This window comes from Psammomys obesus, unplaced genomic scaffold, assembly GCF_907164565.1.
Source record: "Psammomys obesus unplaced genomic scaffold, mPsaObe1.curated_primary_1811, whole genome shotgun sequence".
NCBI classification, from domain to species: domain Eukaryota; kingdom Metazoa; phylum Chordata; class Mammalia; order Rodentia; family Muridae; genus Psammomys; species Psammomys obesus.
This window is the reverse complement of record NW_026596095.1, coordinates 20,383,204-20,397,649: the sequence shown is the minus strand read 5'-3', so window position 1 is coordinate 20,397,649 and position 14,446 is coordinate 20,383,204. Positions and strand designations below refer to the sequence as shown.

Here is a 14,446-nt window from a genome sequence, read left to right as displayed (position 1 = left end):
AAAGAAAGAAAGAAAGAAAGAAAGAAAGAAAGAAAGAAAGAAAGAAAGAAAAAGAAAGAAAGAAAGAAAACCTACAATAAAATTTCAACTTTATTGCCCTCTACTGGCCAAAAATTGCAGGTCTTTAACATTTTTCCATACGTTGAGGGGGGGAAAAAAGTTGAACATTTATTGAAGGCTTGTGCTGTGATGTGTATACCTCGGAGTGCCAAAATATAAATTAATTAAATAAAGTAAAACCTTACTTTTACTAAGGAGATTGACATGCTCAGATAACTCCTATGCATGCAATGAGCAGCTCCAGCTAATTGTGATGATTTCGGTGTAGGTCAATGTTACCTACCATTGAAGAGAAAAATTAAAGTAGGAAACTGTATTTGCCTAGATAAGTTCGTATATGGGGCACAAGTCCTCTGCATGATAGTCTTATCCTCGCATGAGATAATGTTGTTCTGCCTGCAAAGGGCCTTCTCGCCTGAAATGAGATATACATCTGATCCAATCAATGTGTATCTAGAGTCACTTTCCTTCAGGTTCTAGAAAGAGCAGGAGAAAAAAAAAAAAAAAGATCACATAACACATGGCGAACTGGCTCCTTCAATCACATTCGATCTAACCCCAGGGCACAAGGGACCTGCACAGGAGGCTGGTCAGCTCAGGCCCATAGTCCTCCTGCCTGTCTCTCTGGAGCTCTTGGGTGAGGGTAAGCCTCCATGTGCCCTGCAATACGCTTTTGATTCTAAGAGAAGAGCAGAGACTGCTGCAGAATTCTCTGTGCAGCACAGCTCACTACCATTTTTTTTTTTAAGCAGCTAAAAATAGAGGTAGTTTTGGAATCTCAAATTTACTCGCAGTCTTAGTAACTTGTGTGTTTGTTTAAGGTTCAAGATGACTGCCCCACGATACGTCCAGTTTTATGCATTCAGAACTACTTTAAGGGTTAGAAATAATTTCACCCGCTAGAAGGTGTTAAGGTGTTAAATGCACAAAATCCAAATGAAACAATATTGGCAGAGCTATTTCTTAAGGGAGAGAAAAATCAAAACAAAAGAGTTGAAGTTAGAGCTATTGCCCCTGCAGTTGCCTCTCCATGAAAGTAAAGTTAATGGTGAGCTGTGCGAGCCTGCCTGCAGGCTGGCTGAGTACTGCAGCAATATTGACACCGTTCTCATACTGACCTCAGCCGAGATAAAGCCTTAAATTCTGAGAAACAGGTTTTCAAACAGGTTTATAGGCCAAAGAGAGTCGTGAACACCCTCAGGGCTTGGTTTCCCTTGCCAAGTAATCAGTCAAAGCTATTACTGTCGCCCTGCCTTTCTCTACTGGCTAAATAAAGGAGCAGCTGCCATTTCTAATGAACATTAGCCACAGCCTCTATTTTCAACAGTGTAAGGGATACTGGCATGAGTTGGTTTGAAGCAAAATATCCACGTGAGAGGTGGCTTCATGCCTCAGAAGCTAAAGCAGATTTTTAAAGAGACTTAGGTTACATTTTTAACGCAAAATTTAAATATGTTTATTGAGGGCCTTATAAATATGTATTGAGTACTAGATAATGTTGAAAATATTTTTTAATATATAAGCATGGTTCTTGCCCCCGGGAAAATAAACTCCAGTCAGAGATAAAACTGGCTTGAAAGCTTACCCAGAAATGCAAAGTTTATTTGCTTAATACACCACAAAGCATCTCAGTAGGGTCAATTCCAGACTCACCTACAACAGGATGGCAGAGACACTGCCTCGTTCTGAGAGTCAAGCTTAGGAACCGTGGTTACCGTTGAAGCCCATTTTTCATTCAAAAGAGAAACCTATATTCGTATCCATAAAATTAGCTTTGACGTGTTGCAGCATTATTTGTTGGTGAGTTCCCCAGTGCCAGATACAGCAGGAATGTGTATTAACAGTGAGGAACTTTTTCGAAAGGGTGAGGAAAGATGGTTCCATGATTAAGAACACTGGCTGCTTTTATAGAGGGCCTGCATATGCTTCCCAGCATCCACACAGTGGCTCACAACCATCTGTACTCTAGTTTCAGGGAATCTGATGCCCTCTTCTGACCTCTCTTGGGCATCTGGCATCCACATGCATGAGGTACCCATACATACACTAGGCAAGACACTCACATACATAAAATAAATAATTTTTTAAAAATTGAAAGTATTCAGGAAGTCAGTGTGTACCTGTGCCTACAACTTAGAAAATGGACATCTGCACACTCTTTTATTTCAGCAAGAAGTGTTTAGCTGGGTAGCACAAATGACCCCTAGGACTGCCTGCAATGTTATATTAATACATTCTCCAAGGGTGTAGAAGTTGTTTACTGAGAACCTCATTACTTTACCTCTTTGAGGTTACTTATGATTTCTGATCGAGGTGAAGAAGTGAAGAATGATAGCTATTTATGTAGGTATAATTAGAACAGCCTATCTGTTGCCTCCTTTTTCAGTTTCTCTAGTTAGAAATATCACTGAAGCCACACTTACATGTCAATGGCCCCAATAAGTGTGTTTATTTTGTAATTAAATATGAACAAAGGGACTTTTTTATTTTTACTTTTTGGTGGCGGGAGTCATATTTCCAGCCTCATGTCTTAGTGTTATAAATTAATCTGTATTTATCTAACAAGATGCTAGGAAAGGTCCCATCCTCTGCAGGGAAAAAAAAAAAGCATCTAGACATTCTGGTCACGTTACTCTTGTGGCTTTCCCACTGGGAGAAGCAGGAAAAAGCTGAAGCAGTGTATAGACTAAAAGGCTGCATTCTTTTTTTTTTTTTCAATTATTTACTCTGTATCCAGTGATAGCCCCCTCCCAATCTCCTCCCAGTTCCACCCTCCCGTCATCCTCCTCCCCTATCCCTCTTCCCTAGTCCACTGATAGTGGAAGTCTTTCTCCCCTTCTGTCTGACCCAAGCCTCTCAGGTCTCACCAGGACTGCCTGCATTCTCTTCCTCTGTGGGCTGGCTAGGTCGCCCAACCAGGGAGAAGTGATCAAGGATCAGGCAACCTAGTTCATGACAGAGACTGTCTCTTCTCTTACTAGGGAACCACATGGAGACTGCGCTGTCTATGGGCTACATCTGGACAGGGGTCTAGGTCTTCTCTCTACATGGTTTTTGGTTGATGCATCAGTCTCTGCAGTTCCCCCCAGGACGCTGCTTCCTTTGGCTTTGTTGGTCTCCTTGTGTAGCTCCTGTACCCTCTGGGTCCTTTTATATCCCTCTTCTTCCATAAGACTCCCTGTGCTCTGTCCAAAGTTTGAAGGGCTGCATTCTTATTTATCCACCACCTTGTGTTTCTATTCTAAACAGAGGGTCCCAGGTAAAAATCAAAACCACTTTTGGAAATTCTTTTAGCATCCTGCAGTATGAGACATCATTTGAAAACAGACTATAATCTTTGAGTAATAGCCACATAAAACCTTTAATTCATGAGTCAAATTATAATGAGCCCAGCAGGAGAAGGAGGTAATCATTTTAGGCCATAAAAAAGCTAAACAGACACTGCCTAACTTCTTCCTAGATTGTCTGTGGCTGGAAAGCTTCTGGAAAGCTTCAAAATCTGTTGTAAGAAAGGATGTTTCTTCTTTAGCTGTGAGAAATTCGGGTGAAGTTATAGTGCATGGCTATAACTTGCATGGCTCCTGATAGCAGGAAAACCCCTGGGTCTCTTGTAGAGAGTGGTATGTTACATTAAACACATGCTCAGTTTTATTATAATTTTAGGTTATTTTGTTGAAGTAAATGAAACAGAAAGAGAAAGAAGAGTTACCTGTTTCCTCCAGGACTAAAAAACAAAAATTATTTCTTTCCATTTCAGTGTGTGTAATTCCTAAAAACCATTTGTTCAATTGCTTGTTTCAATGAAAAATTGTGGTTTTTATCGTTTTCATATTTTACTAATTTTATGATATATGATCTACAAAACAAAAAACCAAATCCTAGAACAAATGCAATTCTTCCTTAGAGGGAGATAGAAATTAGTGGAAGAATGTGAACATAAAGGAAATAGATGGAAGAGAGGCAATTTCTTTCACTACAGATTTCTTTAAATATCAATTATTAATAACTTTCTAAAATTATAGCAGGTGTTAATTTTAAAAGCAGGGCAATTTCGTCTTTGATTACCACTTGGTGGTTTGGGACTCAGCAGAACCTAGTTATTCCAAGATGTCTAGGACTCCATACACATCTGGGGACTGAGGAAGCAATTGTTTTTATACACGTAACTGTCTTCCACATGTATGAAGAACTGGGACTTTTAAAACATATTAAATCCAATTCAGCAAAAGTACTTATCATTAGATTTCTATCTTAATCACCAAATACAAAAAAGCTAGGCATGGGGACACACGGTTTTAATTCCAGCTCTTGGGAGCTAGAGGCAGAAGAATCTCTGTGAGTTCAAGACAACCTTCTCTACAGAGCAAGTTCCAGCACACTTAGGAAGACACTGCCACAGACAGACAGTCTATAACGTAGCAATAGCTTTAATATTAGAAATATTCACTGAATGCCAAAAGATTTAAAGGCACAGGGAGGCCATGGGGGTCATACGGTAAGCAAAAGTTATCATGTTATTTTGTAATAGCTACATGGCACATTTCATCTCTTGTGCTTTGTTCTTCAGGACTAGTTTGACACATACTTTGAGCCACTAACACAGATTTGTCACTTTTTAATTTGTTGCCATAGAAATAAACAAATCATGTATAAACCCTTGCCCACGTTGGAGATATAGAGAATAAACTGAAGATGTGTGGTATATCGTATGAGACATTAGCAGCTATCATGGAGAGAGAGAAGAGCAGAGACTAGGCACACCCGGACGGCGTGAAGCACGGTGACCTTTGCAAAGGTTCAAAGAAGGCTTCTCAAGGAAGTGACATCTGAGCAAAGGTCTGAAAACGATAAAAGGCTAAGGTGCTCAGAGATTTAAATAGAGAGCAGTCTGCACAGAAGAAATAGCAGGTTCAAAATCCTGGAGGCTGGCGTATGCCTGCCTTTACTAAGAGCATGACTATCTGTGTCCGCCAAAGCACGTAGGGAGAAATGCAGACTAGGAAGCAGGGCAGAGAGACAGTGAAAGGAGACACAGACCATGTGCTTTTCCATGAAAGGACAGGTTTCTTTTACAGAAGAAAAGGGGTAGCCACCAAAGGTAGCAAGGCCTTCGTGAAGGCTATCTCTGAGAACTCTTATTGAGTTAATAACACCATGCATGAGCCAACCATAGAGGTGCACACCTGTGATTCCAGCACTAGGGAGGCAGAGGTGTGAGGCTGACAGTTTGCAGTCAACTTTGTCTATGTGGGAAGTTCAAGGCCAGCTGAGAATAAATGGTGACACCCTTCTAAAAAGAATCATCTTTCTAAAATTACACAGAGTATAGAACACTTGATAATATTATTCTACAAGTCAGTTTAAGTGTTAATTTGTAATTTTGTAATCTTGGTTCCCCTCATGATTGCGTATGATGAATTTTTCAAAATGTAAACACAAACAAACTTAAATACAATTTTAAATTATTAAATTTATTAACAGAATCACTAGTTTGAATTTTACACCTGGTATCGAGCAAGAATGGTAGATATACTCAAGCATCATTTTAGAACATTTTACTAATCAGAGACACTAGATTCAATGGGGCCTTCATCAAACTCACTACTTGGTTTAATACAGTAAAATTTGAAAGCATTTATCATGTTACATATTGTCCCATACATGTGAATTTTTATTGATTTTCTTTCTCCCCTTCTTTTACAGGAATATATATATGCAAGAGTAAGTACTTCCTTTTTTCAAGATTTTTCTTTTCAATTTTTAGTTTTATCAGTTCTTTGAGAATTTCATATAATATGTGTTGATCATATTCACCTACTTTCCCAGATCCTCCTTAGATCCATTCTCCTTTTCCATCCAATAGTGTGTCTTCTTTTTCCACCCACCAAGTCCAGCTTGTGCTGCATGTATATTCATGGGTGTGTGGCTTTCCACTGTAGCATGGTTGCCAGAGCAACATTTTTAAAGAATACTGACTCTTCCTCTCCAATAACTATCGACTGCAATATCGCCTTGGCTAGGGGTGGGGCTTCATATCTTCCTCCCCTCTCCATTCTGAGATGTAGTCTGGTTTGAACTAGCATAGGGCTTACGCATGCTCTCACGGGTGCTGTGAGTTCCTCTGTGCAGATGCCCTGCTGTGTCTGCACCTCTTACATTCTTCATGCCATCTTTTCTGCAACAATTCTTGAACCTTTAGAGGAAGCGCGTGCTATAGATGTCCCATTCAGTGCTGATCATTCTACAGTTTCATTCTCTGTGCCTTGATCTGTTGTGGGTCTCTGTGTTAGTCTCTGTGGTAGTTTCAATGCTGCCTCCAAAAGGGCATTGAAGACTTGGTTAGTGGCTCTGTGTGGGGAGGTGTGGCTTGCTGGAGGAGTATGTCCCTGAGGGGTAGGCTTTGAGAGGTAAAAGACCTGAGCTGCTTCCTGATTCATCTCCCTGCCACATTCCCATGATTATTAAAGACATTCACTTTCAGTTTGCTGTTCCATTTGCTGTGCCTGCCACTTGCTGCCATGCTTCCCAGCCGTCATGGACTCTAATCCCCACTGTGCTGGTGATGGACTCCTATCCCTCTGGAAACATAAGCCCAAACAAATCCTTCCTTCCTTTCTTCATTCCTTCCTTCTTTGTTTCTTTCTTCTGCCTCCTCTTCTCCTGGTTGCTCTCTTCTGTCCTTCCTTCATTTCCCTATTACTCCCTCTCCGCCTCTCAGAAAAGGGGAGTTACACACACACACACACACACAAACCCTCCCTAGCACATCCAGTTGACTCAGGATTGTGTACTTCCTCTTCCACAGTGTCTGGGAAAGGCAGCCCTGCCATAAGGAAGCGATTGAAAAGCATACAACAGAGGCCATGTCAGAGACAGCTCCTGATCCCCTTACTAAGGAGCCCATATAGAGGCTAAGCTGCTCATTGGGTATATGTGTGTAGAGAACTTAGGTCTAGTCCATGCATGGTTCGGGGTTGGTGCTTCAGTCTCTGATCACCCTCTGGGCCCAGGTTAGTTGATCTTCTTGTGAAGCTCCTGTCCCCTCCAGGTCATTCTATCCTTTCCTCTACTCTTCTATAAGGTTTCCTAAGCTTATTGTTTGGCTGTGAGTCTCAGTTTCTATTTCAATCTGTTGCTGGGCAGAGCCTCTCAGAGAACAGCCCTGCTAGGCTCCTGTCTAGAAATACAGTAGACAGTCATCAATAGTATCAAGGGTTGGCTCTCTCCCATGGAGTGGGTCTCAGGTTGGGCATGGCATTATTGCACATTCCCTCAATCTCTGCTCTATCTTTATCCCTGAACATCCCATAGGCAGGGTATATTCTGGGTAGAAGTTTTTGTAGGTGAGTTGGTGTTCCCCTTCCTCTACTGGGAGTTCTGTTTGGTTAAAAGGTGGCCTCCCCAGTCACCATGACCCCCCACAAATGCTTCCTTTTATAAGTTGCTTGGGGTAGTAGTTTGAATAAGAATATCTCCCACAGGCTCATAGATTTAAATGCTTGGTCACCAGGAAGTAGCACTAGGAGGTATGGAACTGTTAGAGGAAGTGTGTCATTGGCAGTGGGCTTCATTATTTCAAAAGCCCAAGCCAGGCCCAGTGCCTTTCTCTCTTCCTGTTGCTTATGGATCCAGACATAAAACTCTCAACTCTCAACCTCTTTAGCACCATATGCTGCCCATGTGCTGTCATGCTCCCTGCCATACTGAAAATGGACTAAACTCATGAAACTATAAGCAAGCTCCAACTGAATGTTTTCTTTATAAGAGTTTCCATAGTTGTAATGTCTCTTCAGCACAATAGTTCTTTGACTAAGACAGAAATTGGTACCAGAAGTGAGGTGTTGATATGACAGGCCTGACCATGCTTCTTGTTGGAGGAATGTGGACATTGGGACTTCGGATTAGGAAATCAGTTGAACGCTTTAAGTGGGGCTTAATGAGGCATACTAGTAGTAGCAAGGAAGACAGTAGTGCTGAGAGCAGTATAGAAAATGACCATCTGGCTCAAGAGGTTTCAGAGGGGAAGAATATTAGTAAGTGGCCTAGAGACAATTGTTGTGATATTTTGGCAAAGAATGTGGCTGCTTTTGACTCTTATCCAAGAAATCTGCTTGAGGCTAAATTGAAGAGGTTTGGGTTAATGGTGTTGGCAGAGGAGATTGCAAGACAGTCTAGTATTGACTGTGTCATATGGTGAATAGTGGTCACCCTAATGGAATCAACAATGAAAAAAAGCAAGCTGAGCAAACAAACAAACAACACACACACACACATACACACATAAAATACACAGTGTGAGGCACAAAGAGCCCCAGAGTATGCTGGAGTTAAGTCCAGTGCTTAGAGATAAAATGTTTAAAGAAAAGCTTGATCCTAAGTAGAATAAAGGGGGTGGTGACTTCATGGAAGACCCCATCTAGCTAAGCTTCCAACTTATGAAAGGGAATTAAAGAAAAGCTTAAGAAGTGAAGGAAATGATCAACAGATGTAGTTGAACAAGGTGGCCATGTTCCAGCCCCAGCAAACAACAGAACTTGGTAGCTTCCACCACATGGTTCTGACTTTAGAGTCAAGGATACAAGAAAGAGGTTATGGAATCTCCCTCTGTGACTAAGAAAAGCTACTGTGGCCAGGCATGTGTCAAGGGTGTCCTTGCATGGAGGGTTACTGAGGCTATTATATGGAGCTGTGAAGGTGAAGCTTGTATTGATTGCCTTGGAAACCAGGATATTGGAGATTCCAGAATTACGGGATACCTGCCCAAGAAAGCTGCAGACCGGGTGTGGAACCAGCCCAAAAGAGAAAAATATGTTGCAGTCAGCAAAGCTGAAAGGAGTTGGAGATCTGAAGAGTGCTTTAACATCGGATTCGGAGATGCGAAATTCAGAGTTTGCCCTGCTGGTTTTAGTCTTGCTTTGGTTCAGTACTTCCTCACTATGTTCCCTTTCCTCCCTTTTGGACTGATAATGTATTTCCTGTGCCAGCGTATGTTGAAAGCATGTGATCTGCCTTTTTTATTTTTAATTTTATAGGAGGTTACAGTTAAGAGAATGCCTTGAGTCTCAGAAGAAACTTTGAACTTTGGGCTTTTGAACAGTTTTGGACTGTTATATACTATGGGAACTTTTGAAATAGGGCTGAATGCATTTTTACAGTATGATATGGCTACAAGCCTATGGAGGGACAAGGAGTGAAATGTGATGATTTGAATAAGAGGGTCCCTCATACGCTCATATATTTGGATGTTTGGTAATCAGGGGGGTGGCACTATTAGGAGTGTCTTGGAGTAAGTGTATCACTGGACGTGGGCTTTGAGCTTTAAAGAGCCCAATCCAGGTCAAGTGCCTTTCTTTCTTCCTGTTACCTGTTGATATGGATGTTAAATTCTCAGCTCCCTCAACACCACGTCTGCCTGTGTGCTGCCATGCTTTACAGCATACTGACAATGGACTAAACTTTGGAAACTGTAAGCAAGCCCAGTTAAAGGTTTTCCTTTATGAGAGTTGCCATAGTCTTGGTGTCTTTTCACAGCAATAGAAAATGACTAAGATACTTGGTCATGGTATTTTTATCACAGCAATGGATATTTGACTAGTACAATCACCATCTCCTGCAAATAGAGACTTCTCTGAGGAGACCTGAGATACACCTTAATCTATGGGCATAAAGATATGTCATTACAAATAAGTTTAATACTATGTCCATTTAGCAGAATAATGGTAGTGGGTTTCCCCTTAGGGCCTGTGGTCCATCTAGCAGATAATATAATTCTATATGTAAAAGACCCTAAGAACTCCCTCAGAAATACCATTCACAAGAACCACAAAAAGAAAAGAAAAGAAAAAAAATCTTAGGATGAGTTCGAGGAAGTGAATGTCTTGTGCAATGAAAATTTTTAAATTTAAAAAAAAATTTAATTGATTGGAGGAGAACAGAAAATGGAAATACCTCCTATGCTTATGGATTGGTAGGGTTAATGTTGCAAAAATGACTATGCTACCAAAATCTTGCAGATTTAATGCAATTAAGAATCCAGTGGAATTCTCCACAGGCAATGTGGGGAGACGGGGGCTGTACAGTCCTAAGGCTCTTTAGCAGTCAAGGGCAGGCTTGTCTAGCTGAGTGCATTTAAGAGCTGTGGAGTTTTAAATGCCATCCAAAAATATTCTTTATTCAGAGCAAGGGAAAATTGTTGATTTTTCCCATAAACTGTTTTAAAAATAGAATGCCAGAGACATTTATAACTTCTAAAATGTGTCCCATGAATTATCACCTTACACAAAAATCAAAGACAGCAGTCAGAGTCACAGAATCACCCACTGAAGAGGTCTCAAGGAAGCTACTGCACAGATTCATATTTTCAGACAAGGGAAATGATCTACTTTGCACTCTCCCCATAAAGGCTGTGCCCTGTGGTCTTCCTGGGTTTAGTGCCCCATCTGACCAGTTAGTGCCCATCTGACCATTAGTGCCCATCTGACCAGTTTGTGCCCATCTGACCAGTTAGTGCCCATCTGACCAGTTAGTCCCACCTTTTTGCATTTCATACTTTCCAGTTAACTCAGAATGATAAGTCACTTTCTCTCGTCTTTTCATCTCTTTAAAATCATTGAGGAAACACTGCAAACCGGTAAGAACAAAAAAGAGGGCACAGCAGGCATGTGGAGTCGAGTACAACCACACTCTATTTCCACACCTGCTCCCTGCTTCATCCATTACCACATCGTCGACATCTCTCCACGTCACTGAATACAAACCCATCGCTTTGGCAGCTGCACAATACTCTATCTAATGCATTTGCACCATAATTCAGCGTACAAGACGCTGACAACTGACTTGTGCCTGTTTGTTGAAACTATATGTTAGTTCTTAGACATCATATTTGTTACAGTCATGTGATCACTTCCTTAACATAAATTTTAGAAAGTGGAATTGTGAGACCACAGGCCATTTGATAAGTGACCATAAAAGTTTTGAAAAGTTCAGCTTATTTATACTCTTAATGTCCATATGTGAAGAATCATCAATACATCTGCTATCAGCTCTAGGAAAAAATTAATATCTGTATTCTTACACTATGGCAGTGTAGCGGGCCAGAGGTGATAATCTGTTGTTTAATTTGTATTATTTATCATCTCTGCGTTCTTACATGTATTTCAGCATTTTGATTCGTTGCTGGTAAATGATCTTTTAAAATGGTTAATCACTTTATTACAATGCTCATCTTTTCTTAATGTATTTGTAACCTCTTTTATTAACAAACATATTAGCCCCTGTGTAGTTTTTGTAGAATAGATTTTTCCAGCTAATTATTTTACATCAGCATAATACATGGCTGTTTTTTTAATTTTGTTTTTTATTGGCACAGTGGTACAAACTGACTTTTTAATTGATATGCAATTTTTATTATGTTTTTATAGATTTTGTCCCTTATTTAGTTTTAAAAGTGTCATCTTATGTTTTTGTTTTTGTTTTGTATGGTTTCTTTCTTTTCTTCCTCTCTGTTGCCAGGACTGAGCCCATACTGGAAGCATACTCTCATCACTCAACCAAACTCATCTGGGCTCATCTTTTAAAAGTAGATCTATGGAAAGTATTTTGATGTGAAGTGTGATGAAAGAATCCACTCTTACTACTTTATTCATATGGCTAGCCACACACCACAGTGCCTGGTGTTGGGGAGACCGTATTTGCATGTATCTGATTCACAGGCATGTTCAAGTCTACTTCTTGGTTTTCTGTTGCTCTTCTGTCCATATATACATATATATGCTTATATGTATATATATAAATTAATGTACATATATTACTACCAATTGACTTCATTTTGTAGCTTTCTAATACATTTTAATATTAGATATAATTAGTTCCTGATGAATTCATTTAATTTTTCAGAGTTTTCCTATGCACTTTAATGCTTTCTCATTTTTAAACTTTTTTTTCAACATGATATTTACTCACAATTTTAAGAGACAAGTCCTTTCTACAAGATTTTGTATGGAAAATAGTAGTCCCTTCTCCTACACCCTTTAAATGCTCCTCACGGGAGCATTCAGTTGATTACTGTGGCAGTTTTCATATCTTTAAAATTATAGTGGAGATTTTCAGCGTTTTTAAGTAGTATCAAATTTCCTCTATGGAATGCAAGATTCCCTCTCTCTTCTGTTTCTCTTGTTCCTCTATTTTTATCTTCCTCTCCTTCTCCCTCTGTTTCTCTCTTCCCCTCATTTTCTTGTCATTTCCTCATTCTCTTTATGTAGTTATATAGTATCCTATTATGTAGTGATAACCAGTGTTTGAATTATTATATTGTATCTGATGTAACAATCTAATTCTGATATTAGACCTTGAAGTAAACTGTTACTCATTTTGTTCTAAGAGTTAGCAGGTGGCATTCATCCTCTTTTTCTGCCTTCTTTCCCTGGTCACCTTCATTTTTTAGTTTTCTTTGTATCAATCACACAAAACTTACTCCCTTTTAAACCAAGTCAAGTTTCAAGACAAATAGACGTGTTTATGCTTCACAATTCATATCCCCAGAAGCCTCTCCCAGAACTCTTGACAATTGAGTGTGGGATGTTGACACTGGAACAGCTACCCAAATGGCCTCCCTGTGGCTGTACTAGACATTCTTTTTGCCTTCTCCAGCATCGGCAATTTCCTTTGTTCTTAGAGACTGCACGGGAAGTAAGATTTAAGAACTTTTACTTCCTTAATATCTTAATTTTCTCCTCACGTGATTAATATTTTAGCTGACTCTTGAATTCTAGATTTAACTCACTGTCAGAATTTCGAGGTAACTCATTGTTTTCTAGTTTTCAGTGTTGCGTGAGAATCTGTAGCTGACTCGGGATCCCAGGTGTCTGGGTTTCTCTGATTAGTTTAAGAGTCCTCCTCTTGGAGGCTCCACCCAGCAAGGCTCGAAATAGATACCAAGACTCACAGTCCAAGACTCACAGTGAAGCCTAGGGCGTCTACTAGAAAAGAGGGGTGGGAGACGATAAATGGACCTAGAGGTGACAAAAGCTCCACAAGAAGACCATCAGAGCCAATCAACCAGGCCCAGAGGGGCCTATGGAGTCTGAAGCACCAACCAAGGACAATGCATGGACCTACATCCTCTACTTATAAATAGCCAGTGGGCATCTTAGGCTTCATGTGGGCCCGCTAGTTAGGGGAGTGGGGGATATCTCTGACATGGACTAAGTTGCCTGCTTGGGACTTTCCTACCAGGCCACGGGGGATGAAGACAAATTCAGTCCTCATGTGAACAGATGAGCTGGGGTGTCTGAGTAAGGGGTCTCCCTTCTCCTGAGGAATAGGGGTTGGGGAATGAAGGAGGAAGGATGGAGCTAGGAAGAGAGGACGGAGGGGCCTATGACTGAGATGTAAATTGAATTATTTATTTTTTTAAAAAGGGAAAAGAAGAGTTTTCTCTATTTCCAGTGGTTGAAGTTTCATGGGTGGTGAAGTGTAGCTATTTCGTCTGGCATTTCTGGGCAGTGGGCGCTGTCACCTGACTTTACTTACATCTCTTTATGGTGATTTCCTCCTTCAGGTATTTGCTGATGTTTATTCTAGGAATTCTACCACTGACTTCCAGATTTCTGGTGTACTTAGTTTTTATTTCTTTTATTCTTTTAATTTCTAACAGTTCTTAATTCTTCAGATGACCTCCCTAGTTTGTTTGTTTGTTTGTTTTGTTTTAGCATATCCCTTCCCCCCCAAATTAGACAGTTTCTGCTGGTAACTATAGTATCGTAATATGCTGTTTACACCTTATTATTTCACATTATTTTATTATTATTATTATTATTATTATTATTATTATTATTATTTTGCTCCCCAGGCCGCTCTGCTTCTTTAGGTACCCAAAAACTGTTAATGATAAACTTTCTGAAATGATTAAATATTGCTTTTCCGTAGTTACTGCTTCCCTATAATCTCCAACATGAGTGATAGCTCACTCTCCTTTATTCTTCTAAACCTGAGTAGTTTTATTATTTATTGAGTTCCCATTTTTATTGCAAGTACAATTTGTTATGTAGCTCTCTACAGTTTTCTTTATTATTAACTTAAAAGTTCCATAAGGTGATTAAATTTTAAATTTTCTTTATGGTTACTATGAAATAATTATAAAATTTAGAATATTTGTGGGCATAAAATAGAAGAAATTTAAAAAATTATAGCCAGTCATGAAGATATATTTTTCTCCTATTCTTCCTCCACTTAAGACATATAGGCATCTTTCATATAGAATATATTTTCACCATAGTTTTTACATTGCATAAATATTATTTTTTCCACATTTTATTAGAACCATTTTGCAGCAAAAAAAAAAAAAAATGGATGCAGCTAAAACAAAGCTGTGATTGCTTAACCTGGT

The 14,446-nt window shown here is 39.7% G+C and overlaps 1 protein-coding gene across 1 annotated transcript in view; it reads left to right on the top strand.

The window, feature by feature from the left end:
* The window catches only part of Arhgef38 (Rho guanine nucleotide exchange factor 38), a 127,440-nt gene that overhangs the window by 80,810 nt on the left and 32,184 nt on the right, over positions 1-14,446 (top strand). The window contains exon 5 of the mRNA XM_055628332.1: positions 5,764-5,781. Within this exon, the coding sequence (XP_055484307.1) occupies positions 5,764-5,781 (18 nt within the window). The remainder of the gene's footprint in view (positions 1-5,763; positions 5,782-14,446) is intronic.